The sequence below is a fragment of the Pelodiscus sinensis genome, chromosome 5 (assembly GCF_049634645.1).
Source record: "Pelodiscus sinensis isolate JC-2024 chromosome 5, ASM4963464v1, whole genome shotgun sequence".
Lineage (NCBI taxonomy): Eukaryota > Metazoa > Chordata > Testudines > Trionychidae > Pelodiscus > Pelodiscus sinensis.
In genome coordinates this window covers 37,601,463-37,628,423 of record NC_134715.1, presented here as the reverse complement: position 1 = coordinate 37,628,423, position 26,961 = coordinate 37,601,463, and the positions used below count along the sequence as shown (strand labels likewise).

The window sequence follows — 26,961 nt, the reverse complement described above, 5'->3', positions numbered from 1 at the left end:
AGACTGTCTAGGAAGGAGTAGTGCAGAAAGGGATCTAGGGGTCATAGTGGAGCACAAATTAAATATGAGTCAACAGTGTGACACTGTTGCAAAAAAAGCAAACATAATTCTGGGATGTATTAATAGGAGTGTCGTGAGCAAGACATGAGAAGTCATTCTTCTGCTCTACTCTGCACTGACTAGGCCTCAATTGGAATATTGTGTCCAGTTCAGGGCACCACGCTTCAAGAAAGATGTGGAGAAATTGGGAGAGGGTCCCGAGAAGAGTAACAAGAATCATTAAAGGTCTAGAGAACATGACCTATGAAGGAAGACTGAAAAAAACTACGCTTGTTTAGTCTGGAAAGGAGAAAACTGAGGGGGGACATGATAGCAGTTTTCAAGTGTCTAAAAGGGTGTCACAAGGAGGAAGGAGAAAAATGGTTCTCCTTGGCCTCTGATGATAGGAGGCAATGGGCTTAAACTGCAGCAAGGGAAGTTTAAGTTGGATATTAGGAAAAACTTCCTGCCTATCAGGATGGTTAAACACTGGAATAAATTGCCAAGGGAGGTTGTGGAATCTCCATCTCTGGAGATATTTAAGAGCAGGTTAGACAGACATCTATCAGGGATGGTCTAGACCAGTAGTCCCCAACCTTTAGATGCTGCCAGGCGCCAGGGGGCGTGGCCATTCACCTGCCGGGCGCCAGAGGGCAGGGACACATGCACGCCCGGGGGCAGGCGGCCCCCCCCATAGCCGCGTGCTCGGGGTCAGGGCCCCCCCCAAGCGCCGCGCGTCCGGGGCCGGCGCCCCCTCCTCCCCCAAGCGCAGCACGCCCGGGGCCGGCGCCCCCTCCTCCCCCAAGCGCCGCGCGCCCGGGGCTGGTGCTCCTCCTAAGCGCCGCGTGCCCGGGGCATGAGCGGCCAATTCGCGGCGCTCCCGGGGCCGGCACTTACCATGCGCCCGGGCCGGCTCCGGCATGATGCATGCACCACGTGCCTGGGCCAGATCAGCCCTGAGCACTTGGCGGACGCACACAAATGGCCCCGCGGGCACTGTGTTGGGGACCACTGGTCTAGACGGTGCTTGGTCCTGCCGTGAGGGCAGGGGACTGGACTCGATGACCTCTTTAGGTCCCTTCCAGTTCTAGTATTCTATGATTTTATGATAAACCATTATTTTGGTTAGAGACTCACAGCTTCCTTACCCTTGTACCACTTACTTCTGTAATTCCTTCAATTACCACTTTATTCTTCAATGTTAGCTTCATATTTGTGTCTTGTCATTTCCATTTTCCATGAACATGACTTTGGAGAATCCAGAAATGCTAGTGGTACAAAAGAACAAGATAAAGTTTATCTTGGAACATTAGCCAGACCTGAAAAAGAGCAGACAGGGGACAAGAGACAAGACCATATGCGTAGCTTCCTTAGCTTTGGAAGCCCTGCAGACTGGCAGCTCCATTTGCAAATTCTGGAGACTGACTACCCAGATATTGGACCAGATTCGCCATACACTCTGTGTTCTTTGTGCCAGTTTATTGATGCTACGTAGTCATAAACCTAAGTTCATTCTCTAGCTAAATTTCTACAAATTCTTCTAATCAGTAAGTGCGGTGAAAAGCAGGTTATGCCAATAAATATAGTGACAACTTTTTTCAAAGCATACCTGTGATTAAACAGATTATGAAGTGGGCAGCTGGAATGCAGGTCTACTTCAAGGATACTTCCAATGATAGAGAAATTTCTGGTCAGATCTTGAAATCGATGAAGATGCCAAAATGATGACTATAATTAAGGGAGTTGAAGAGAAAGAGCTGATATGGACTGAAGTAAAGAGACAATAGACTTTATACAGAGGAGCAGCAAACACCATGTTGGCTGTGGACATGAAGCTCTCATATTATATTTGTTTCCCCATTGCAGCACACATAAGTGTTCATGCAGTACAAAGTGATGGGACTGGCAAACAAGAGTACATAGAGAGCATGATATAGGGAAAAGTTGAAAAGTAATAAAAGTAGCATTTCAAAAACTGATGCTGGCATCTGCCCAAGCCACTGGCAGCATTCCAATGCTGCAGTGAGAGTCTGAGCATGGCTAAATCATATCTCAAGGTCCGCAGCACCAGCATCCCTTTGCAGCTGGGGCATTGTTGAAAATTCTAAAAAATATTTGGACTTAATGTTCCATCGGCTGTCAAATGCTTCGTTGTAAGTTACACAACACATGCCAAAATAATTTCCAATACAACTCATGTAAGCTGATTAATTCTTATTTAAACTTAAGCTTGAATATTAAGGCACCGTACTGAGTCTTAACTATCAAATTAAGTGACGAGTTTTATATGTGAAGTTTGGAAAGAAGCTCCTAGGTTAGGTAGAGCTGCCTTCCCATCCCAAACAGAGGGGAGGGAATGGGGGATTTATAGCTAAAACTATATTGTTAGTAGGAAAATATGTTGATTTTCCAACGGGAAAAGTAGAAGAAGAGAGAAGAGTGAAAATACATCTGGAAAAAATCCTGATTTTCCTCCCCCAACTCTTCCTTCCTTTTTTCAGTGGGGCAAATAGCATAGGGAATGGAGTGAGAGAAGAAATAAAGAAAGGGAAAGGAGAGGGAAATAATTCAAACCATAAAAATGGAAAATTTCCTCCCCCCTGAAGCTGTGAAATTGACAAGACAGCCACCAGCCAACATCAGAACTGCAGCATCTGCGCAGATACAGAATCATTAACTAAACTGGCATAAGTCCTATACATTACATTGGTATACTAGGCACTTTCATTGACAGGAGGATTTTATCTATGTTCTTATATGACCTCCAGCATTGTAAGACCTTAGCATCTCCCACAGACAATGAATTTTTGTTCGCGCAACCCAGTGAGGCAGGGAAATAAAATAATCTCGTTTTACAGATGGAGGAACTGAGATGCAAAATGACAACTTGTCAAAGCTTACACAGAGCTGTAGCAGAAAGGAAAATTGAATCCTGAACACCTAAAACACAATCCAATGCCTTAATCATAAGACCGTTTTTCCTGTAGTCTGTACAGTTTTTCACTTTTGTATATGTGGTGTTCATTTTTCATAGTTACAGCCTCACATTTCCCACTTACATTTATTCTGAATTTTATATTTAATACCATTCCAAATTAGTAACTTTGTTTTCCTTATTTTTCTATTTTCTTTGTGCTTTAGTGACTTAAAAGAAAAACTAATAATACCTATAGTGATAAAAAACAACAATACAGAAAGTGGCAATAAGAAACTGGTATGATTTTTTAAAAATGTTAACTATTTTAAAGACTTTTTTTTATCTCTGTTACACATTAGGTCTTTTGCCCCAGTCACCCACTTTGAAAAACGGTATCTTCTCCTCACTTTTCCTCCTACCCCTTGTGGTGTAGATGAAACTCCACAGAATTCTTTGAAAGCAGCTCTGTACATTTGTAGTTGAAAATGGTTGAAACTGCCTCTAACCCAGCAATGACTAAGCTATAGGAAAAGCCTTCATTCAGTTATAATGTAAAGGAAAATGTGGGTGGAGGAACTGGGCTTTCTGGGTCTAACTCATTTAAAATCTGGACAGTAACAGTCATCAAGAGGAAGACAACTCTCATCAGGCATGGATCTGAGGTTTTTCAGAATTCCATTGTCTGGCAGTTCCCCTTGTCCCTGACTGGTGATGTAATTCTAGAGAGAGTGCAATTATTTGACTCAGCATGTTCCTAAGCCACAAGAAAAAGTAGTGACGTACATAAAAAGCACAGTAGTCGCTCTTATCAGATGAGAAGGACAGCAAGACGTTTTCCCCGATTTATGAACACACGGGAAAGCTCTTCTTTGTCCTTGCTTTTTTTTTTTATTCACTTGATGCATGTGCCATTTTTCAAATGACCAAAATACATCGCTGACCATGTCCCTTAACATAATATACCAGGTTATGCTCTACTCCAGAGAAATGGCATGAGACCATTAATTGTTTCATTGCCAAAGATATATTACTTGGCTTCCTATTCTTGTTATTCAAGATATATCATAACTGATTTAAGTATCACAAATTATCGTTAGAAACGGGCTGGGCTCAGACACCCACCCATACATGCTACCCACAATATCCTCAAACTACCCACTGGATCAGTGAAATACTAATGGAATCTGTCATGTTTATAGGCTCCTTGTGGAAGTACTGCCTGTGAGTTAAACTGTACATCTGCTATTTCACATAGTTGAGTTTCATTGTAATAAAACTATGCTCTCTCCACTATCAGCTCCCACATAAAAATATTTAAGCTATATATCTTTTTTTCTTTACTTCATGAAGGACTTTCTGCAATACAATGGGATACCAACAGGTTCACAAGACCAAGAACAACATACATACTTACTAGTAGACCATCATTGGGGGATTTTGCTATCTCTCTATTCTGCAAGCTCATTAAATTCTCCTAAATTTAAGGGGCAAGCACAATATCTCTCCCACTAAAATATAAAGTTTATAAATGCTCAACTGAAGCATTTATAAACTTGAAATTAGTTTGAACAAACATTAATTTTAAGCCACTCACACTAGCCCTGAATTTGGAACAGTATGTCTAATGTTGCCTTATTTTACTGTAATTATTTGTTAACTTCCTAGGAACAACAGACTGTTTGAACCACCCAGATATGGCTACTCTTTGAAATCTTTTAATTATGTGATCTTGTCAGGTCATCTTATTGTTTTATTACTCAGAATATACCTCTAGTAATTTCAAAAAATAATTCAAAATAACGGGTGGCTTGTTTAGACGTGCGGTAGCTATTTCGGGATATCTCTGGATCCCAAAATAGCCGCGAAGTGTAGATGTACCCCAAGTGAACAGGCCTGGTTTTGATCCCTTGGTTTGATATCTCTCAGAAAATACCAAGCATGTTAATTCGGAGAACAGCTACATGCCAGTCTGAGAGAAGGTCAGATGGGTAAAAACCCCATCCAAATGTAGCCACTCATTTCAGTACAATGCTAGGCTTTAAAGTAACCAGTTTGCTAAAGCTACACAGCCCATCCAAAGGTTTCATTTATTTCAGCCTTTCAGGGATTAATTTTTAAGGGGCAAAACTCATCCACACCAACTAAAATAAAATAACTATAATATTCAATTTATACAATAAGTTCATCATTAACAAAAACTACTTATAAGTATATTTCTTGCCTGGTTCTAAGTTCAGTCCTATAACTCGTGTCTACTGGAAACAGTGTTCAACACAAAACAATGTTCAGTCTTAAAAGACAGCAAGCAGTAGCCAGAATATTGCATTTAGACTCCAGGCTCCTAAACCTGTTTTGGGATTAACAGCATGTTTCAGAAATTTCTTCACTAACTGAACCAAATGTTATTTCCACTGTGACTGAGGAAGGAGAATGGAAAAATGTATAGCACTCCAGCATCTTGGATGTTTCTGATTTGGTTTTACTATTAAATGCTATGCTAAATAACCTGTTCACTGTTGCAAGAGCCATTACTGAGATCTCATTAGGGTCACATAAGTGCTTGTAACAGGATTCTCAACCTTTTTCTTTCTGAAGCCTATCCAACAGGCTATAAGAAGTCCATGGCACACTGTGCTTTTTTGGATATAAAAGCCAGGGTGCATGATAATGGGTAGCAAGCAGGGCAATTGCCTAGAGCTGGATGACACAGAGGGCCTCACAAAGGTGAGCTGCTTAGCTTTGGCTTCAGCCCTGGATAGTGGGGACTCAGGGCCCCAGGCTTCAGTCCCATATGGCGGAGCTTCAGCTTTCTGCCTTGGGCCCCAGCAAATCTAAGACCAGCCCTGCTTGGCAGACCCCCTGACACCTACTGTGGCCCTCCAGGGGCCCCCAGACCTTTAGCTGAAGAACCACTACATAATAACATCCTACATAGAGAGAGATGTTTTATTTTGTTTCCTTCAGTGAGAATTTCTATCAGAAGTGTTGTTTTAGTAAAATGTTTTCATTGTTCCAGCCCACACTGGCAAAGATTTCTTGTGTTTGTGTTTTGGTTCCATTTGCCCATTTCAAGATATATTCAGATTTAAAAGCACTAAATTGGGCCTAATTCAAGGTTTAATGAAGTCAATGGGAATCTTTCCATCATTTTCCAAAGACTTTGAATTGGAGCCTTTGTACATGCATAACTCATAAAAGGACTGAAATATCAAGCTGAAGTTGACATTTTCCAGGAAGCTACTCCTCACTGAAAAAGAAAATTTAAAATAATTTTGTTATACACAATCAATTTTGCTCATGTTTGGTATGGTACTACCACTACATTTAGAATGACTATACTATTTTAAAAATTATGGAATAACATGATATGTTTGTAAGATAAATAGGTGTGAAATTCTATGGCTTTTCTAGTTATATGCCCCTGGACATACACGTGTGGGGCTTTACAACAGATCACAAAAAACTAACAACTGGAATTACACCCACAAACATACCAGTGGACAGTACTGTTTCTGATGCATCAATGTAATGTATGGAGCAGAGCAACAAAAATAAGTGGGCATTCACATTCTGCATTAGCTGAAGATTGAGAGGTCTTTAAGTATAACTCCATACCAAACACACTGCTATAATATAACCACATGGAAAATTGACAAGTGTCTAACAATGGCATGGTTAAATATGACAATGAAGATTTAAAAAGCTTTCTTTATTACTGTTATCTATAAATTCTAGAGCAGCTGATGGACAAGCAGACCACAACATGTGGCCCTCCATGAAAAACCTCCCCAAACCCCACAACCACAGAAGGCATCTTTTCCAGAGGTTCATTCTACACCCATCCCAACAGCATCACTAGTGTCAGGAATGAGCTCCAACTTACTCTAGTCTAAAATGCAATTTTAACCTGGCACTGGTAGAACAAAGAAACTGAATATCCAATTCATTAAAAAGGAAACACAGACCTAAGTATCATCTGTATTATGATAGTACTGCAGCCTAAACCGTCTCACCATCTATCCCAGTAGATTCACAGACGCACTGAACTGCTGAAGTGGAAAAACATAACCTTCTAGAATTTCACACAGACCTCTGGGGTAGATGTAAACCAGCCCATTATTAATCCATGGATTTTCTTTGAGAGAAAAGAATAGAGCCCCTCTAACTAGAATCTTTTTACTTCTGCCAGTCTCCATAAATGAACTTTGGTTATTAGTAATAGTTATTAATAATCAATTAATCTATCTATCTATATTTTAAATTCCAATTTGGTTTTAATTGGTATTTAGTGTCAGTAGCACACACACACACACACACACACACACACACACACACACACTTAAAAACTGTCAAAATTGAATTGAAAAAAATCCCAAGCTACATTTAAAAATATTTTATTTAGAAGAGGTTAATTATTTCCAGCATTTTTCATATGAACTTTAAATTTAAAAATGTTGCCTGCTAGGTCATTCTGAGAAATACATTTAACTTTTATTTTTTAAGTTTTGTTTTTCAGGGTTTTTTTTGTTTTGCCAATATTAATTGGCCATATAGCCCATCTTGTAGGAATTGTTAAAAATAAAAAATATATCTTTAAAATCTTCCTTTCTGAAAAATTCCAAAATGATTAAACTCTTTTTTAAAAAAATGCAGAAAATGAAAAATCAAAACTATAAAAAACAAAGACATAAAAATGTTTTTGAATTTGTCAATGTGATTTTGTTTTTTTTAACCAACTCTGTTCAGACAGATCAAAAAGAATCACTATGAATACTTGATCTGTGTGTGTGCCAGGGAGAGAAAGGTGCGCACGCATGTGTGCGCGCGCGCGCACACTCACACACACACACACACACACACACACACACACAGTACATTTTTATCAAACGAGTTAAGGTTGAATACATATGATTAACTGAAGGATAAAAATGTTACAGTGATCTTGAAATTAGCCCAAAACAATTGTACAGACTCAGGAAATTAAAAGGTTAAGATTTATTTGGGCTTTTGAATTAACCTTAACTCTGCCCTGTAGTAACGTCATACAATAACTGCTGCATAATAGTGTTTTCATTTCAGATTTAACTGATTTTCAGACACTAGCATTTTTCTTCTCTTTATGATTTGTCACTCTTGGGAACAATGGGTGTAAAGCAAATTGCTCCCAGAGCAGATGATGACCCCCTCCTATTGTAGTCTAATTGTGGCCTTAGCATAGCATTTGTAATGAATAAGGGAATTCCTGTGTATACAACTAACTCCACTGAAGTTAGTGGAACTCCACACAGGTGTAGCAGTTTGTACATTACAGGATCTGCACCCTTTGGCAGGCAATGGCTATTTTGAAATAAAGTATCTGTGACAAGGGCACATTTAGCTTCATTCCCTTTGAAAACAACAGGAGATAATCATTTAGAAAGTAGGAAATTCTTGAAATTCTGTGTAACAGAACATTATTCATCACCCACTACTAAAGAAGAAACTCTCAGTTATGGAGAATAAAAAAATAAGAACACAGACATAAATCCTAAATACATTTCCGTTTCCCCGGATTGTAATGAACTTTTACTATGTGAAAAGTTTGAAACTCTGCCTTACTTCATAATTAAGTCATTCATGAGCAAAATAAATAAATAAATAAATAAATATCTGGGTCTAACAGAGTGCTAAATTTCTTAAAGGTTCAATTTTAATTTATTTTAGTTCAAACTAACTACTGTAACCTATTTACTTGTAAGTGATAAGAAAATTCATTCTATAATCAAATAAATGCTACAGTATCCTTCATGCACAACAAATTGTTTGCTTTAATTGCGAAATTAAACTCAGCCTCGACAACAGAATCATGACCTGTATTCCCATAATATAATGAATGCATCTGCAATGTGTAAAGGGGATCCCTGTGTTGCTGTTGTCCAACAAGAAACTTTTATGGAATTGATGGCATGTTAGGTCCTGATCCTGAAATATATTCCATGTTGGTGGACTCTGGATTTCGATGCGGTTCTTCACAGGCACAGAGGACTATCTGCCTGGAGCACACTGCAGGATCAGAGACTTATACTGGCTATCACTGCACAGTGCATATACTTTCTAGGGTGTAATTAAAATACTTGGCAACACTTATGAAGCTAATTTATTAATTACAACATTCTTCAGCTAGCTCAGATGAACTGATACTTTCAGCCTCAGAAACCAAGCCATGCCTCCTTATTTTGAAAAGCCAAAATAATTCTAACATCTGAAAAAGATGGTATTCTTCAAGAAACAGAGGAAATTAACACTCTCTGTAGGAATTACAAACAAGCTAGGGTAAGAGTGAGTGAGTGTGTATTAAAAGTGTCATTGATAGAAGTGAATGCTGGCACTTTACTCATTGCTATAGTGTTATTACAAACACACATTTGTGCAATAGGACAGGTAAGAAACTGTCAGAGAAAAAAAAATGCAGCATCTTTGTTTACTTAGGCTTGTGGTTTCTAAGTACCTATTATTTACTGTGTTCATTTCTTGACTCAAAGTGAAAATGGGAATTCACCTTTTCTCTTTTTTTTTCCTGTCCAATGTGCAGATGGGGCATATTTTTATTCACTCCATCAATCCCTGCCCCCTACGCACTAACTCACACACATACACCTAGCCAGTGGAAAAGAAAAAAGGGTTACTCATTAATCCATTCTACAAAGCTTTCCAAGCTGAAATGGGTGGGTTTTCATCTCCAGTAAGGATCAATAAATAGGTAGGTATGCAGTGTACCTGAGCACAGTTGAAGTGAAGCTTACTTCTTGGATATCATTTACTCTACTCTGGGCATATTTTAAAACTAAACCCATCAATATGGAGAGGATGATCACTTTCTGTCTGATTTTCTTCTGTTCCAGTATGCTGCTGAGTGCAGCTGCACCTACAGGGCTAAGATACAGGGAGCTTGTAAAGACAGTCACTCTATTAAAACAAAGTGTGAAAGTTAAGGTAAGCCTAATATTTGTGGCAATATTAAAATCGGTCTATAAAATTCTTCTCAGTATATATTGTTGAGAATAAACCTACTTGGAGAAATATTTAGATACTAAAAATACTAATTTTTTTATTCTAGGAAGTTGAACCTCTGCCTATATCAGAAGACACTGTGGTAAGATTTCTTTAACATTTCCTTCCAAATATACTGCATGTCTTTTCAACAGGTTCATTCTCATTAAAAATAACAACTGCATTTTTCTGAAACACATCTTGGTACATACACTAATTACTAGATTTTAAACTATTAAAACTAGATTAAAAAACAGAAAATACTTTAAATAGAAGTTGCTTATTATTTCTGTGTTCTAAATACCAGATTAATATTACAGTATGCTTTAGTACTCTTTTATTATTACTTGTACAATATGTATATTTCTAAAGCATCCATTGCAATAGTATCTGGATGTATTCCTTTTACTTGAAACTTAGTTCTAGTAGCACACATTCACACAACTGCTTGATAATCAATATTACTCTTCAAGGACTCAGTTCTGTAAAGATCCTAGACACCTTCAATTTACATCAGCTGCATTAGGAATTGAAAGTTCTCAGTACCTTGCAGAATCAGGAACTTGATAAAAAAGTCAAGTATCAAAAATGGAAATACAGGCCCTTGCAGAATTTTCTCATGATTAGTTCTACTGACTTTTGTGCAACTACTCATGTTTAAATAATTTTTTGAGTACCCCAGTAACTCAGCCAGAGATTAGGGGTCTCTTCTAGAAATGGGTGGGTGAGATTCTGTGGCTTGCTTTGTGAAGGAGGCCAGACTAGATGATCATGATGGTCCCTTCTCACCTTACAGTCTATGTGTATATGAGAAAGGACTACATTTCCAGGCAAAAAGAGAGGATAAAATTATTATAATCCATTGGACTAAATTTTCTTTATATTATGCCTTGCATTAATATAACAAAAGTAAGACATTGTGCAGTCTCATTTCAGTATGTATATTTACACTGTACAGTTCTGTGAACTGACATTATACACAAGAACAACATTTAAGTTAGTCAGAAAATGCCTGCACGCAGTAGAAAGTGTCACACTGCAGGACATGTAATAAAATTAAATGTAAATAAAAAATAAGTCTACACAACTCAAAAATTTTGAAGGGGAATGAAATCCATTTGTGCTGTCTTCTGACATTCATCAATGCAGAATTAAGTTCTAAACCCAACATGTACTTATTTAATTATACTATCAGCTGCGTTAGCTTTAACTAGAACATAAAAATGTAAGCAATAGCAAGTATTTCGGAAAACTTAAAACAATATTCTGACTAAGATATAAAAGATGATTATTAGGCCTGGTGATTCACCAAAGCATGCATAAATTGAATCACGATTTGTTTTCGGTTTTGTAAACGTACTGCCGAAGAAAATAGAGGAAAAACTCACCTTGTTTAGCACGGCTTTGGTTACACTCCTCATGGTCTTTAGTTGGTTTCTTTTTGTTACTTGCCAGAAAAGAAAAAAAATGTATAAGCATGCAGAACCCACGCGGACTACTCTATGTCACTGCTGGGAATTCATGCAATGCAAAATCCTACTATATTTGAATTGTTGGGGATTTTTAAAATTTCTTTGAATGTCTAAATTTTCATGTCAAAGTGAAAAGAATTGTACGATTAGCTATATTGTTACTGAGATAAACCTGCCACTATCCCAGAAATGAAGCAACTACAGCTAGTGACTAATTGCTTAATCATAACTTTTTCAAAACAACGCTGTCAACCGAGCTCAGGAAGAGAGATGGCACTTCACTTACTACTCAAAAGGACAGTTCTAGGGTCTGATTCTACGAGAACTGAACATATCCGTTGATTTCATTAATCATAACACATGAAACATGTCACTGCCGCAAACCGTTAGTGCACAGATAAAGGTCTTAAAAGCAATCTTACTTCACTGTCAGTCAGGTTCTCAAATGCTAAGGATTGCACTGAATTCTTGTAGTTATGCAAGTGGTCTTTCATCGGTGGTAAACTTGTATTGATTGAATTACAAACTTTTCAAACAGTTTAGCCATAACATTAAATGTGAGACAGTCAGGGGCACGTGAAGTGCAATTAACCTGAAATCAATGAAACTGTACATCCTTATATCAGGGCTGAATTTGCCCTTGTACACACAGGAAGAAGATTGCCTTATACATGACCCAAAATTCAGTGGTTTGTCACTGTCGGTTTTGACTTCCTTGGAGCTTCCTGTGAGTGGACTGAGTGTTAGCCCCAAATCAACCCCACACAATTCCTTGTGTGTTCACTATTTAAATGTTAAAACAGCAATGGGCGAGGACAAGTTTAAGAAATAAGACTACATCAACAGACAGAAGGAAATATACGGAAGTTGAGATGATAATCTTAAAATTGGTTCAACTGCAAAAAGGAATGTGGTCAGATCCTTAGCTAGTAACAATAGACATGATAACGCTACTGAACCCAAGTCTCAGAGGGGTAGCTGTGTTAGTCTGTATCTGAAAAAAGGAGAAGACCAGTGGAACCTTAAAGACTAACAGATTTATGTAGGCATATACATCTGTTAGTCTTTAAGGTGCCCCAGAACTCCTTGTTGTTTCTACTGAAACCAGTGGCACTACGCTGATTTGCACTAGTTGAGACTCTGGCACTATGGCTCCTAGCTCAGGAAGTGGAGATTTGTCGGGGCAAGCAGCAACATTATTCTGAGTCAGACGTAAAATACCCTTTACCCATTGCTGTAAAATACTTCTGATATGGCAGCTTTACACATCTGCCTACCCGTTCTCAGAAATCACCAGCTTCCCATGACTTTGGACAAACTAACATCTATTAATTGTTATTCTCAGCTGTGCACGAACAGTCTGCAGGCAGAATCATATTGTTTCTTTGACTGTTAACAATTACCTGTAGATAGGCTAAGTCAGCAAAAAAAAAAAAAAAAAAAAAAAAAAAAAAAAAAAAAAGCTGTGCCTATGTGTTATATGAGAATTGCTGGTTTCTCAGCTCATCACAGATGAGACAGAAAATGTTTTCAGTTTCATCTGGAAAATTGAGCTCTTTAAAATGAATTTTTTTCCAGTAAGTTAGACTGGTTACAGTAAGAAGCTTGAGACAAACATGAATATGTGGTTTTTAAGGAAAATATAATGCTATCTCTGACTGACAAAGGGTTTCTGTTAAAAAAATTTCTATAAGAAATACACAGTAAGAACATCATCTTGTCCTTGCGCGAAAAAAATTGCATCAACACTTGATATACCGGATGAGATGGAGTTTGGGTAGCAGTTGGTATGCAAAACAAATATGACGGTTTTATCTCTTTCTTGATGTGCATAAGCAACATTTCTCAGTTTTTTCTTCTTTGGAAAGTGCAAAGCAGGTTAGAAATTGGCTACAGTAAACAATGCTGATCTCTCTCCACTGAGTAGTTAGTTTCACTAGTAGTTTCCACAGCTATGCAAAGGAAGGAAAATGATCACTGCACAGGATGAGAGATTCTGGATGGGTCAAAGTGTCATGCTACCAGTTTTAATACAATTACCACCGCAACATGAGTTAGGAGGAGGGGGCACTAGGCCATTTTTGCTCTGGGTATAAGAAGTGTGTAAAAGAAAATTTATGCCATGGGACAAAAATCCAAAAGAAAAATGAGATAATTTTCTTAAGAGTAGATACAATTGTTGCTTGATGATATATACTGTATGTCCTATGGTTTAAGGTGCATCTGAGTTTAAAAGTGAAATAGTAGCACTGTGATTTAATAGGATGAAATTAATCGGAGCCAGAATTCCCTGAATTCTTATCCCTTCTTTTCCCCAAACTCCCAGCAGTGCCCTTAAGGAGTGCACTTAATTTCTCCATCTCCATTTCCATCACCTTTTAAATGGGGATACTTAAGATTTGTACAGTGCTCTGAAAGTATAAATCTAATGTAAATTCTAAGTATTATTAAATGTGTTAAAAATAGAATAGAGGATCAAAATGTATACAAAATAAAACATTTCAGTGGGACGTTCATTATCTGTGAGAAGAAAACATTTGAACTTAGGCCTGTCAAAACCAAAACCAAAAAACCAAAACCAAAACCGAAACAACAACAACAACAAAAAAACCCAAGCGAAAAACAAAAACAAAAAAACAAAAGCAACAATTGAAATGTAGTAAGATTAATTTCTGGATTAAATTCTTGTTTTGTCAATGTGTTGAGTAATGGCGAAAGAGATTTTAAGAATTGTCTATTTTAAAAATATATATTTAAAATTTGTCAAGGAGAAGCTAGAGAGTAAAGGATACAGCCTCTTTTATAGTGGATGTGTATAAATAAAAATAAAATAAACACACTTTAAACAAAAATATGAGTTAAAGCTCAGTGATTTGTTAGGAAAGAACAATGCATGTGCAATCAGAAAAATCAAGCAAATGTATAAAGCATTAGTTTACTTTCTAGAAATTTCTGGCAATAATTTAATTACTTGCAATATTTCTCTTTCAGAGTAAATGCCTCTCTTCTCCTATCAACTGCTTCCAGAAGGCAAGCTTACACTTGCAACCAGCAAACAAACAATCACAACATAATTTTCAATACATGATTAAGAAGTTGCAGAGACCAATCAATAATGACACCACTACTGATATGGTAAGACTGTTTGACATATTTGCTAACTTAATTGAACAATATTTTGAAGTTTACTGTACTCTAACTAAAGCTTGGTGAAAGAACAGATGCTTTTTTTTAAGTTATACTAAGAGTTAAAAATGTAAATATTTGTAGTACTTCCATCTAGGATCACACTCATTCTGGTCCTACTAATCAACTGCTCATACATAGCTAAATAATGGGAAGTGTGAAATACGGAGGTCAAGTTGTCCTGATTAATGTAAGAATAGGAATCAATGGCTGTAGGTGCTACTTGACTGCCATTCCTTCACTTTGCTATTACCTAATCTTCCTGTACCTCAGTTTTCACATCTGTTAAAAGGAAACAAAACTACTTACCCACATTTAATGAATCACATATTTTCAATTTTCTCAATTTATTTCAAAGTATTTGTTATGACACATTTTTCAAATGCAACATGTCCGATAAAAAGCCCTTTTCTTTGTCTTCCAGAATTGTTCTCCATGTTACTCTTATGCTAAAGAAGCGCCCACAAAATTTTTGAATAGCTTTATATCACTGCTACAGGAGGTAAGCAACATTCATTATTATTCATCATACATTTCTGGCTTTGTCTTTCATTTTGTCTGGTTTTTAGACCATTTTGATATCTTTTATTTTAAATAATTGTTAATATTTTGTTTTTACAGCAAATCAAGGCTTAACGATTAGGACAGAATAGAAATGAAGACTACCGGACATCCTCTATTTAAAACTGACACTATATTATGTAAGACAACAATGAAAATGTAAATATTGTGAATTGAACATTATGTGGGGGATGCATTTGTGTTAGGCCTTCCTCAAAATGCTTAGATGAATTTGATAGTTACTGAGAGCTTATCTGAGTCACCCTTCATATTAGAAGTTATGCTCAAAACGTTTCTGGAAAAGGTTCTCTCATGAGATTTCAAATATTTCCAAATTTTAGTTGGTTTAGAAATTCCATGGGTGTAAGCCTCGTTTTTTCTTCCAAATGAAATGAAGAAGCAGACTTATTTGAAACTTTAAAAAGAAAAAAGAAAAAAAAAAAAGGCACAGCAGAAAAACTAATCAGAATTTCTGAAATCTCGCAAGAGTCTGATTCTGATGTTATCTGGACCAATTTGTTTATCTTCATTATCCCACACAATTTCATTTATGGATACAGTATTTGGAACATTTTATCAATCAAGTGCCAAAAATATTCCGTATTTTACTTTGATCAAAAGTACCTATTGAAATATGCATATTTCATAGAGACTAATGTTTTTGTACTCATCTTAAAATTACTGGAAATACATTTACAACCCTATTGAAAAATGACTGTAGAATTAGGTATTAGGAGAGAGGTAGCAAAGACACAAATGTATTTATCTCACTGTCACAATAAGCTCTGGTAAAAAGAAATTGGTGAGCAAAGAATCTTCCAGTATTCCCACTTACAAGTGCCCTGCATCTTTCTGAAACGTGCATTATTTCAAATACATATATCAGAATAGGGAAAATGATTGTTAAACAAAAGGATAAAGTTGCCCTTGTGTCCTCACTGCTTTTTGACTGATGACATTTTAATTTGATGTAGATATTTTTGCTTTATTTCAGAAAACTTATGTTCTCTGAAGTAATTCCATCTTCTAAATCAGGGATTCAATTTAACTGCCTGAATATTAATATTAATATTCTAAAACTTAATGGTAGCTAACAACATTTAAATGCCCTTGATTATCCCTTTATTCCAGTCTCCATTAGTTTATCTATGCATGCACAAGTCCTTTAACTGACTTACTAGTAATCAATATGCTAAGGAATTGTGGAAGCTGAAAGATTTGCAACTATTACAGTTAAATACAATGAGGACAAATATTCTCCAGATAACTGGAAAATATTTAAGACAGTTATTAAATCCCTAAATATCCACTGATATTTATTTTTTATTTTTAAAAGAAATTTAAGAGAATTCACTCATATTTTAGAGCTCCTCTAGTAACACTGTATTTCACCTGAAACAAGTTCTTCTTTTACTAAATTATACTAGGCTCAGAAATTAAGGCCAAAAAGCTGTCCATCAACATAAATCTCATTGATTTAAGGATGGGTTTAATATTCACTCAAAGTGTATAGTTAAAAAAATTGTAAATGCTTTTTCCAGTAATTTGCTGTGCGCTTTCAACTGTGCAATCAATACTCTAGAGCATCCCTACAAAATTCTACTTGCCGACTTTCATGGGGAGAATAATTTGTTTGGATGGGCCAGAAAAATAATGTATTTTCCATATTCATCAATAGTCAAGGTGAAATTGTGGGCAAATAGATTTTGTTCTTGGGCAGTACAATTTATGGCAGTTTTGCAAGACTGCTCTAGAGCAGAAATTTTTACCAGAATGTCATAAGCTAATCAGTGATTCCCGCCTGCAATGAAATAGGATATGTTCTTGTTATGTGGGAGAATGTGCAGGATGGTAAGCACTGTACCTGTATGTGCTTTGGATGAGTTGCTCCATTTTTCAAATTAAGTAGCTAACACAGTAGCTGAATTTAAATTGTACTTAATTTATTATAAAACATTTAAAAGGATATATTTTTATCACTTTATGATCCTTTTAAAAATATCTTAGTAAACTATAATAAAGGACACATTAAAAAAAGTAACTATTTACCACCATGAAGAATTAATAAGCTACTGGGTAGTACTATCAAGAAATGCCTAGGAATAATGAGTTACTACATTATATACAATGAAACCTGATTTCAGGGTAAAATTCACTTCTGTGCAGTTCCAGCACAAGGACTATGAACTACTTAAATTATATTTAAAAGCCCTCAAAATAAACTGTAAGTAGAATTTAAGTGGCACATATGCCTCATGTGAACTACTTTACAAAGAATGAATTTCACTCTTAAAGAGAAGTTTCCACTATGTTTCCACCTCGCAGGCCAATGGTTAAGACGACTATTTAAAAAGCTTAAGTTGTGCACAATTTATTTTAAGAATCCTAGTTTTTGTAGCCTTTTACTTTGTGTCATTTATTTATTTAATACTCAGGCTTGTGCTCCCCTCAAAAGTCATTGATCAAAGGGTCACAGAAGAAGTAGGGCAGGTTAATATACATTTACAATTCCCACCAGAATTTGTGAAATGGAGTATGCTAGACTAGGATGAATTATTTGAATCCTAAACTTGGAAGAACAAAACAACAAGGAGCAAATCAGTGTTCAGGATAAATGTGGGTTCTCTTTTCTGGCACTGTGAGCAGAAGAAAAAAAAAGAAGAAATCCCATGAAGAAGTTAAGATGTAGGAAGAGTTGATCTTCGAAGCTTCTGAGCTATGTAGCCAGTCTGAACAGAGTCACATTTATAAACTTAACTGTGTGTATATTAACAGCCTTTGCAGCACCATTTACTGCAAAGACAGGTTGAAAGTTCCTATAACTGAGTGCATACAGCAAGTCACAGAGGCTCATTACCTCCTAGGGAGGATTAACAACTTATTTATAATTTAGTAATAGGTGTCTTTTTCAGACACCTCTATGTGTTTTAGCATGGACTGTAACTCCTGTATAGCAGTTATGTTTTCAGAAGAGTTTCTATTTTTTATATCAATTGTCTGTTTTAATTTAATGATTATTTATTGCCTATTAATGAAAAGCTGATACTGAGAACTATGTTGTATATTTATATATCAAATCATCAAATTTATTTAAAAAGCATAACACATTAAATACTGCTAAGCTGATATACCTGTGTCTTGTCATCTACTAAAAACTTGTGGCATGTGTACATTACTTCCGTTGGTCAAGGTGAGGCATCTAATAGAGGCTGTTATTTAACTTATGTGGTCACAGGATTTACCATATTAGATTAGGACACTGATTTATCCAGCTGAGTATCATGCCTGAGTAAATGATCAGTACCCCATGCATTCAAGAAAAGAAAACCACCAACTTCCTCAATTTTACAGAATTAATTGTCCATTGCACACATTAGGAGAAATGCCTTCCTCGCCCTATCAGATAAGTTGTTCACGTATGCTCTGGTATATCAGATCTGTTGACTGCCAATACTACCATTGTTTTTTACATTCATAGCACTATGTACTTAGAGCATTTGACTCAATTTATTGCAGCAATGAAGCAGTGACACTAATCTGGCTCGAGGCACTGTTGTCTTTCAGATTAGCTAGGTGTTGATTTTCTAAAACAAAACAACTCTTACATGGCTTTTTTATCCATCATAAAAACCACCCAAAACTGAATGAGCTCTTAAGGCTTCATCTATTAACTTGGCATAACACTGTTGTCTACAAGGTTTCTTTTTGAATCTTTCTTTCTCCTCGTTATATTGGAGAGGATGGAAAGAAGATTAGGAAAAGGAAGGATTGTAAATGTAAGGTACCTCAGAGATTTAAAAAGTCTTGTGAAAACTGATCGGTCCCTCCTTTTTATCTTACTATGTAATGCAGTATTTTTTATTTCTTCTTAATTTAATCACACATCTAAAGATAAAGGAGGATAAAAAGGAGGGACTGATCAGTTTACACAGAGCCCCAACACAATAGCGAGAGAGGAGAAAGGATATGTCTCAACCTGGAACATGTCTGAAAGATCCATCCTCATGTTATAATACCTGAGAAGCATACACTAAATTAAATACAATTCAGAGGTAATAAAACAGATACGTGTGTATGTGCACACCCGCACATGCAAATAGAGGTAGACACAAGCTGTGTTAAAATTATTTATTGAGATTGCTTAATCAAGCACTCAAAAGCCAAGAAATGCCACATGGATGCCCGTGGAATCTGAATTCCATCCTGGGCACTGGAATGAAGCTGAGCACTGAAATAATAGTATGGGCCTCCGGGGAATTAACAACGATCGTAACACACACACACACACACACACACACGCTGAACTGAGGTGGCATGAACAGAAAATTTGGCTTTGTAACCTAATTAATGTTTTTAATGTTTTTTAAAAAGGGTAATTTTCTAGTTTGGGTGGTTAGTTTTTGGGGGGCTGTTCATAAAGAAAAAGAAAAAACAGATCCTATGATGTGTGATTAACAATACCACACTTTGAATTATCAGTGTTTGAATCCTTAGCTTTCAGGACTGCAGCACAGAATGCTAACTCCTGTGCAACAGGGCTAACTATATTAATTGGTGGCAGGAGATGGCTGGTATCTTTGAGGGGGGAGATAAAAGCACAGAGTTGAAAGGGACTACTAGATGACCATTTAGTCTGACCTCCCTTCTATCACAGGCCACCAACACTACCTGAACACCAAACTCAATAATGCAAACAAGACTGAAGTATTTTTGCTCACAGGAGAGTAGACTACAGGTTGTACCTCCCTTCACCAGAACTCTCTGGTCCAGTAATATCCGTGGTTCAGCAGGACTACAGCTGATCTTGGACCAGAGACCAACCTGTATTATGTGCCACAGAGAACTTAGGCCAGAGGGCAGGAGCATGGCAAGGGGGAGGGGACAACTCAGCTGGAAGCTGTGTGTTGAGGGGGCGGAGCGGCGCCACAGCAGGGAAATCAGGTCCCAGCAGCTGGCCAGTAGCACGGGAGTAGCAGCAGCCACGCATCTCCGGCCCCAGCAGCAGCCAGGGAATTCCAGTCCTGGATGCACAGCTCCAGCCCTGGCAGCGGTGGGGCCAGTGGGAGCTGGTGTGTTCCAGCCCAGGGAGCGATGGCTGGTCACGCAGCAGCAGGGCAGGCTGGAGCCCTAGCAGGGAGAGAGAGTTAGGGGGAGGAGGAGAAGGGGGACAGCATTTTAGCACAGGCCAGGAGAGGAGTGACCTCCTCTGGTCCAGCAAATCCGCTTTATCAGGACCGGTCAGGTTGCGAGGGTGGCAGACCAGGGAAATCCAACCTGTATTATGTGCCACAGAGAATAAGAGGGCAAAAGTTGCATCCATGGCTGAGGCCCTCACAACAGCAGGGAAATGGTTAAGTGAGACATACCCATACAATCCTGATAACAACCCACGCACACTCTGCCGAGGAAACGGAAAAACCTCAGTGTCCAATCTACTCTGGAGCAGAATTATTTCCTAGCTCCACAGAGGTAATCATAGAGCTCCTGAGAATGTGAGCAAGATGAACAACTGAGTCCAGGGGAGAGGGCGGTGAAGAATTCAGCCTGGCCTACCTCTATCCTCCTCACTTCAGGGGGCTCCTGTCCCACATTAAGTTATAGGGGAAAAGGTATGTCTGAGACGGGCTCCTGGAGTCATGTTCACATTCCACAGGGCAGTTAGAGAGTCTAGGTTGGCTCTGACTTTTGCTCTGATGCCTACCAAAAAGTTGACTGCAATTACTATGCTGCTGTGCTCAGATCACTACCTATTACACTGACCCATACTGTCGCATTTTTCCTAGTCTACCACCATCTGCCTATATCCATTTCATATCTTATACTTAGATTGGGAGCTCCCTGGGGCAGGGACCAGCTTCGTGTTTTTATTGTGCCTAGCATAATGGAGTCTTGGGCCATAACTGGAGCCCACATTAGGGATCTAAGCAGCTAATCGAGTGACTATTTGACTAGTTGCTTCCCCCTCCCCGCCCCCATGTGTTGCCTTTACCAGACGCAGGAAGGGGGCAAGCAGGAGCTGGTGCTGAGGGGAGCTGGCTTAAATGCCAGTTCCCCCCAGCACTGTGTCCGTGGAGGGGTAGGGGAGGCAGAGGCAGCAGGCGACTGGCTTTGAGATGGGAATCAGGTGTCCCAGCTTGTGTCTGGTCCCAGATGCTGCACCTCTGCCTTTAAAAAGAACCTGGCAGCTCTTACTACATTTTCAAGGCAGAGCTGCAGTGGGGCTAGTTTTGTTTAATTAGCTGATTAAACAAAATTTAACATCCCTAGCCCACAAGGTGTATGGTAATACAAATATTAATGTATTAATGGTGACTGGGATCACTGGGGCCAGATTCTGGAGGTTTAACAGAAGTGAAGAGCCCTGTCTGACTCTCTCTCTGCTCCTGGCCCATGTAATACACTGGGGCCATATAGGGAGGAGTAGCCTATGACAGCTGCTGTAGTAGCTTCCAGCTGCTCCCAGTGCAGTGCTATGACCAAGCTCAGAATGTTCTTAATGTATTCTTTGGACTTACTGCCAAAATTTTGCTGAGTAATAGAAAAGAGAAAAGAAAATGGCAACACTTAACAGTTTGTGTCTTGGAAAATACTGAACAAAAGGGACAAAGGAAAGGCAATTCTGCAGCCTGGAGGCATACTGCTTGCTGAATATTGAAGACCTGCTGTAAGCAAGTGAGTCAGTCTCTCAGTGAAGATTGCATGAATCTTTTCTTTTGTTAGGTAGCCTAGATGTAGTGACTGCAGGCAGTTGCCCATTTCAAATAACATCACATCATGGGAGACCACGATCGTGATCGTACATAGTCTACAAGATGATGATGGAGAAAGAAATGAGAAAATTCAAAAAGCAATGTGATACTAAAAAGAATTCTTATAGGACATTTGGGGATTGAGACATGTTAATACTAAGTAGGAGTATTTTGGCAAGTATTTTCCAGAGAGAAACAGGCTGCCTTTTCCTCACAATTAAATTGGTGGTAATACCATTGAAGTCAATGGAGTTATACTGAAGTAAAACTGGTGTAAGTGTAAGGAGAAACAAGAAAAATGTGTAAATGCCATATAGCAGCATCTGCAGCACTGAAATTTGCAAAAGGAGACACGCATCATGTAATGGGCTGGCAGTCGTCATTCACAAGGGCCCCTTTGTCTAACTGTACGTGCCTGCACTTTCTGAGTTGTCGTGAGTCTTCAGCTACTTGGCAGTCTGTATGTGAAATAAAAAGCAAAACTCTTCCAGGGTACAAGTCCAGCAGAGGCTTCTTGCAGTGCCCTCTGTTATGTCCTTTATTTGCATCGTTATCACTCATCTCACCCCTCTATCAGGGCCTGATGCAGTACAGGCAGTCCCCGAGTTACGCGGATCCGACTTATGTTGGATCCGCACTTACGAACGGGGCTTTTCTCGCCCCGGAACTCGCGGCTGGCGGGACCACCCAGACACACAGTGGTCCCGCCACCGCGTCCTCCGGGCCGAGAAAAGCTGCTCCGGGTCTCCCTGGTCTGCTGGGGGGGTCCCCAGAAGACCAGGGACACCCTGAGCAAAGCTGCAGAGGCGGCGGGGTCCCGTCGCCTCTGCAGCTTTGCTTGGGGTGTCCCTGGTCTGCTGGGGACCCCTCCCAGCAGACCAGGAACACCCGGAGCAAAGCTGCAGAGGCACGGGACCCCCCTGCCTCTGCGGCTTTCCTCTGGGTGTCCCTGGTCTGCTGGGGACCCCCCCCAGCGGACCAGGGACACCCGGAGCAAAGCCTTGGAGGCGCGGAACCCCGCCGCCTCCGTGGCTTTGCTCCGGGTATCCCTGGTCTGCTGGGGGGGGGGGCCGCTGCTAGTGCACCCCCCCCAGCAGACCAGGCTTTTGTTGTGGACGCCTGGGGTAGAGCAGCTGGAGTGCTGCCGGGTTGGTCCTGGGGGGATCTACCCGGCAGCGCTCCAGCTGTTATGTCCCAGGCTCCAGATTCAGCTGCTGTTGAAACTGATCAGTGGCTGATTCCAGGAAGCTGGGGGCAGAGCAACTCTGCCTCAGGCTTCCTGTAGTCAGCCCTGGTCAGTTTCAGCAGCAGCGGCTGAATCTGGAGCCAGTTCCGAGTTACGTACAAATTCAACTTAAGAACAAACCTATAGTCCCTATCTTGTACGTAACCCGGGGACTGCCTGTACTCTGATTCAAATAGTCTCTCATCTTCTTCTGGGTTCTCTCAAAGGGTTCCTGCTCTGCTACAGAGGGAAGTCCCAGACCTTCCTCCCTGTAGGTAAGGTCTTCACCTTCTCGGGGCTTTTCCAGCCCCAGCTTTTCTGCTAGGCTACTAAAAGTGTTCAGTTCCCTTTTCTGGGGTGAATCAAAAGTCAAGGCCACTTCTCCAGTGGCTAATGGGGGCAGGAGAGATGCAAGCCCAGGGACTCTTTGGACAGATGCCCTCCACGACACCCGTTTATATAAACTGTATCACTGCTACAATTCCCTGGACTACTTTCCCATAGCCCCAGCACACTCTTCACACTTACCTCAGAGCCTCATCGTGATTGAGTCCTAGCAGCCAACCCGGAGCTCCTTCTTGCTTCCATCCAGTATCTGCCAGCACTACTCTGTCCGAGGTCCTGTAGTCTTCAGCCAGCTAGGTACATTGTCCATGGTCCACCAGTTCCATCAAGCAACTGCATTCACAGTGGCCTTGTAGCTCCTTTTATACTACCCTGCTGGTTCCTGAATGGTTGCTCCCTGTAGTCACTTTTATTTGGCTATATCCCAGTCAGTCATTCTGGGCATCTTGGAGAACCTACTCCACTGCCCTTTTCTGGGACAGGGCGTGGCAGGGCTGCAAGGCCTCCAGCAAGGTGTCTCAGGGCCTACTCCACCACATTACACATCGCCTGACAACAATAAGTTCTGGCTGCAGATTGCTTCACAAGCAGCAGGAGACTCGTGGTGAACCAATAGTACTGCTTTAATTCTAGACTCCAAAAGTCTTATCACGATCAGTCACATAGTATCAATCCAAGTAAGGATCTTATACATCTGAAGAGGGAAGGGAAACAAAACAAAACAAATGGGCTACAATTCATAAGGAAAAAATTCCATACATTTTCACAATACTATAAATTGAAAGTTTAGTTATGTTCAGGAATGGGAATGTGTTAAAATGACACCTTATCAGTTAATACATCTATTCGCTATACGTGTTAAGTCTTATCTGTTAAGTGGCAAAAATAAGGGATTATTACTTTTTCCTTCTGTTATCACAGAAGAGCCAACAGAGTTACGAAAATGTGCTGAATTCTTTTCTGGAGCTCACACATTCACAGGATTATTAAGTAAGTCCCAGATGCAATATGATTGTTATTGATCATGTCAAAGTCAGAAAAAACACAGTCCTACTTGAAAATTGCAATGGTAAATTAAGGGGGGAAATCGTTTACCATGTTAACTGAAAGATTTGCTATAAAGTATAGATGGGGGTAAATTAGAAAATTCAGATCGATTTTGATGTCCCAAAAATTTGGAATGCTCAGATCTGAGATTTAGACTTGGCCAAATATACAGTTGGATCCAACTGTGAAATTCTGATCCAGATCTTAGTTCATATTCTGAATCTACTTAACCTTGAAGAACATTTTGCTCAAGGCTTTTTGTTTGGGACCACACTGACTTCCATGTTCAATGAAAGACAGTAAAGATGGTTACTATCACTTTCCAGAGTATAATTGCACTTTAAATACACTGCCATACCAAAAACTAATGACCTCTCTGCAAAGACTGTATCAGCTGTTAAAAAAGCCTTCGTGGAAGTTCTGGTTGATAAATAGGTTTTAAAACTACAGAAGACACAAGATTGTGTAGCTATAATGTGATATATGTAGCATAAGAGAGGAAGAATGTATATCTATTATATTTAAACAAAAGCATCGCATTTCATTTGACAATTTACATTGTGATGTTACCCACAATATGCTAGACATTATCCAAATTCAGAGGAAAACAATCCTTACTCCTTGTCTGCTCCAAATCAGCAAGGTACTTAAGCGCATATCTAACTTTAAAGACAGAAGTAGCCTCATCACATGCATAGTCACTGGAACTACTCGTGCTTAAAAGGTCATCATCTACATAAGTACTTTTCTGAATCTGGGTCTTAATAATTAGGGATGATTGAACTGTTTGGATTAATCACCATATTCAGATCTGATGAAATGAAGAGTGTTTTCCCAATAGACACAGAGCTATAATTTTGTGTTATGAATAAATATTATCATGTTATTTTGCATCCAAAAGCAACCAGTCATGAATAGCGCTGCATTATACAACTCATATTCCTGTAGTGCTGGTGACAATATAGGATTGGTCCAAAAAACCCTCTGCAGTCCATAAGCCTTTCCTGAGTAGTATAAGATAGGTAGGATGAGACTAGGGATAACATTTTCAAGAGTGCCTGAGTGACTTTGAGGCCCAGTTCCAGTTTCAAAATTGATTTTTCAAAACTGAGGCATTTTAAAAAATTTTACACTTGGTTTTGCTATGCCAATTTGTCACACTCACATCAACGTTAGTTCACTCACACGATGGTAGAAGAGAAATCGCTGAAACCTACAGACAGTAAAATACTCTTACCTGGTAAAATTTACCTAAAATCCTTACTCTTACCTAATTTACTCTTACCTAAACTTCTGATATCAGAAAAAAAAATTGGGCTATGTTGGTAAATTGTAGAAGGCTCAGAGAAGAGCCACGAGAATGACTGAAGGATTGGAAAACATGTCTATCACACTAGACTGAAGGATCTCAATCTACTTAATTTAAGAAAAGATTGAGGGGTGACATGCTCATACTTTATGAGTACCTAAATCTACTCAACAAATATTTGTAATGGGCTTTTCAATGTGGCAGAGTAAAGCTTGAAAAGGGATGTATTCAGACCAGAAAAAACACAATTTATCAGTGAGGTTAATTAACAATTGGAAGAACTTGCAAAGGATCATGGTGGACTTTTCATCACTGACAACTATTAAAATCAACATATTTTTACAAATATATGCTCTAGTTTAAACAATAATAATTATGAGGATGTTCTAAGGCTTGCGTTATGTAGAAGGTCAGACTAGGTGATCACAGTGGACCTTTTGACCTTAGAATCTATGATGGCATTAAGCAGGGTTCTTAAAGACAGTCTTAGTGCAACTTTATTCTCACATTTGAATGGACAGGTTTTTGAACAATGATGAATATTTGATAATTTGATAAAACATTGATAATTTTTTAAAGCTACCAAAGTTATGCTTATAAAATCCATCATGTGATCTTGTACACCAGATTTAATAGCAATCAAGAAAATAACTGTTCCCAAAAATAAATGTTTTTAATATTTTTTATGTGAGCAGTCATGCGGTAAGTTTTAAAACAGAGACTGAAGCATCATTTCAGACCTTCAAAATGTTGTTTTTGCCTTTGTCAATTATTTGACTTTTTACACCCAAAATAAATTATTTCCTTAGTCTGTTGATCATTCAGGATTGTGATATGGAAGAATTCTTAAAGAAGGCCCGCTGCAACATTTTAGTCTTATGATTATTTATAAAAATGCCAGATATACTCTCCATAATTCTAATGCACATAATGAATCAAAATGGCACTCATATTACTTTAATGGAAGACCCCTTTTATTTCAAACCACTGTCCCCTGCATCCACCTTCAATGAATTATTTGAGCAACAGCAGACTGCATGGCTTGTTGACATCCTGTTGTCTCCCTGTCATCAGAATAGTGA

General features: G+C 38.8%; 1 protein-coding gene and 1 long non-coding RNA gene across 3 annotated transcripts in view; one reads left to right on the top strand and one right to left on the bottom strand.

The window, feature by feature from the left end:
• Positions 1 to 26,961, bottom strand: part of LOC112546211 (uncharacterized) — a 98,459-nt gene that overhangs the window by 6,924 nt on the left and 64,574 nt on the right. Inside the window, exons 4-7 of one of the 2 annotated variants that reach the window (XR_012904103.1) lie at positions 23,707 to 24,217; positions 11,374 to 11,432; positions 1,649 to 1,767; positions 1,203 to 1,307 (exon numbers count right to left, since the gene is read on the bottom strand). This is a non-coding gene — a long non-coding RNA (uncharacterized LOC112546211). The remainder of the gene's footprint in view (positions 1 to 1,202; positions 1,308 to 1,648; positions 1,768 to 11,373; positions 11,433 to 23,706; positions 24,218 to 26,961) is intronic. The other variant, XR_003089851.2, reaches the window with a different exon arrangement.
• On the top strand, positions 9,629 to 18,193 carry LOC142829574 (interleukin-21-like). Its single transcript, XM_075929845.1, has 5 exons — positions 9,629 to 9,928; positions 10,053 to 10,088; positions 14,449 to 14,592; positions 15,068 to 15,145; positions 15,265 to 18,193. The coding sequence occupies exons 1-5, from the start codon at positions 9,794 to 9,796 to the stop codon at positions 15,277 to 15,279; spliced, it is 408 nt and encodes a 135-aa protein (XP_075785960.1). The 5' UTR covers positions 9,629 to 9,793; the 3' UTR covers positions 15,280 to 18,193.

Excerpts from the sequence above, each read along its gene's own strand:
- LOC142829574 (XM_075929845.1), top strand. The coding sequence starts at position 9,794 with ATGGAGAGGATGATCACTTTCTGTCTGATTTTCTTCTGTTCCAGTATG. Across the intron at positions 9,929-10,052 it reads AACAAAGTGTGAAAGTTAAG|GAAGTTGAACCTCTGCCTAT; the intron begins GTAAGCCTAATA and ends TTTTTATTCTAG. Across the intron at positions 14,593-15,067 it reads ATGACACCACTACTGATATG|AATTGTTCTCCATGTTACTC; the intron begins GTAAGACTGTTT and ends TTTGTCTTCCAG.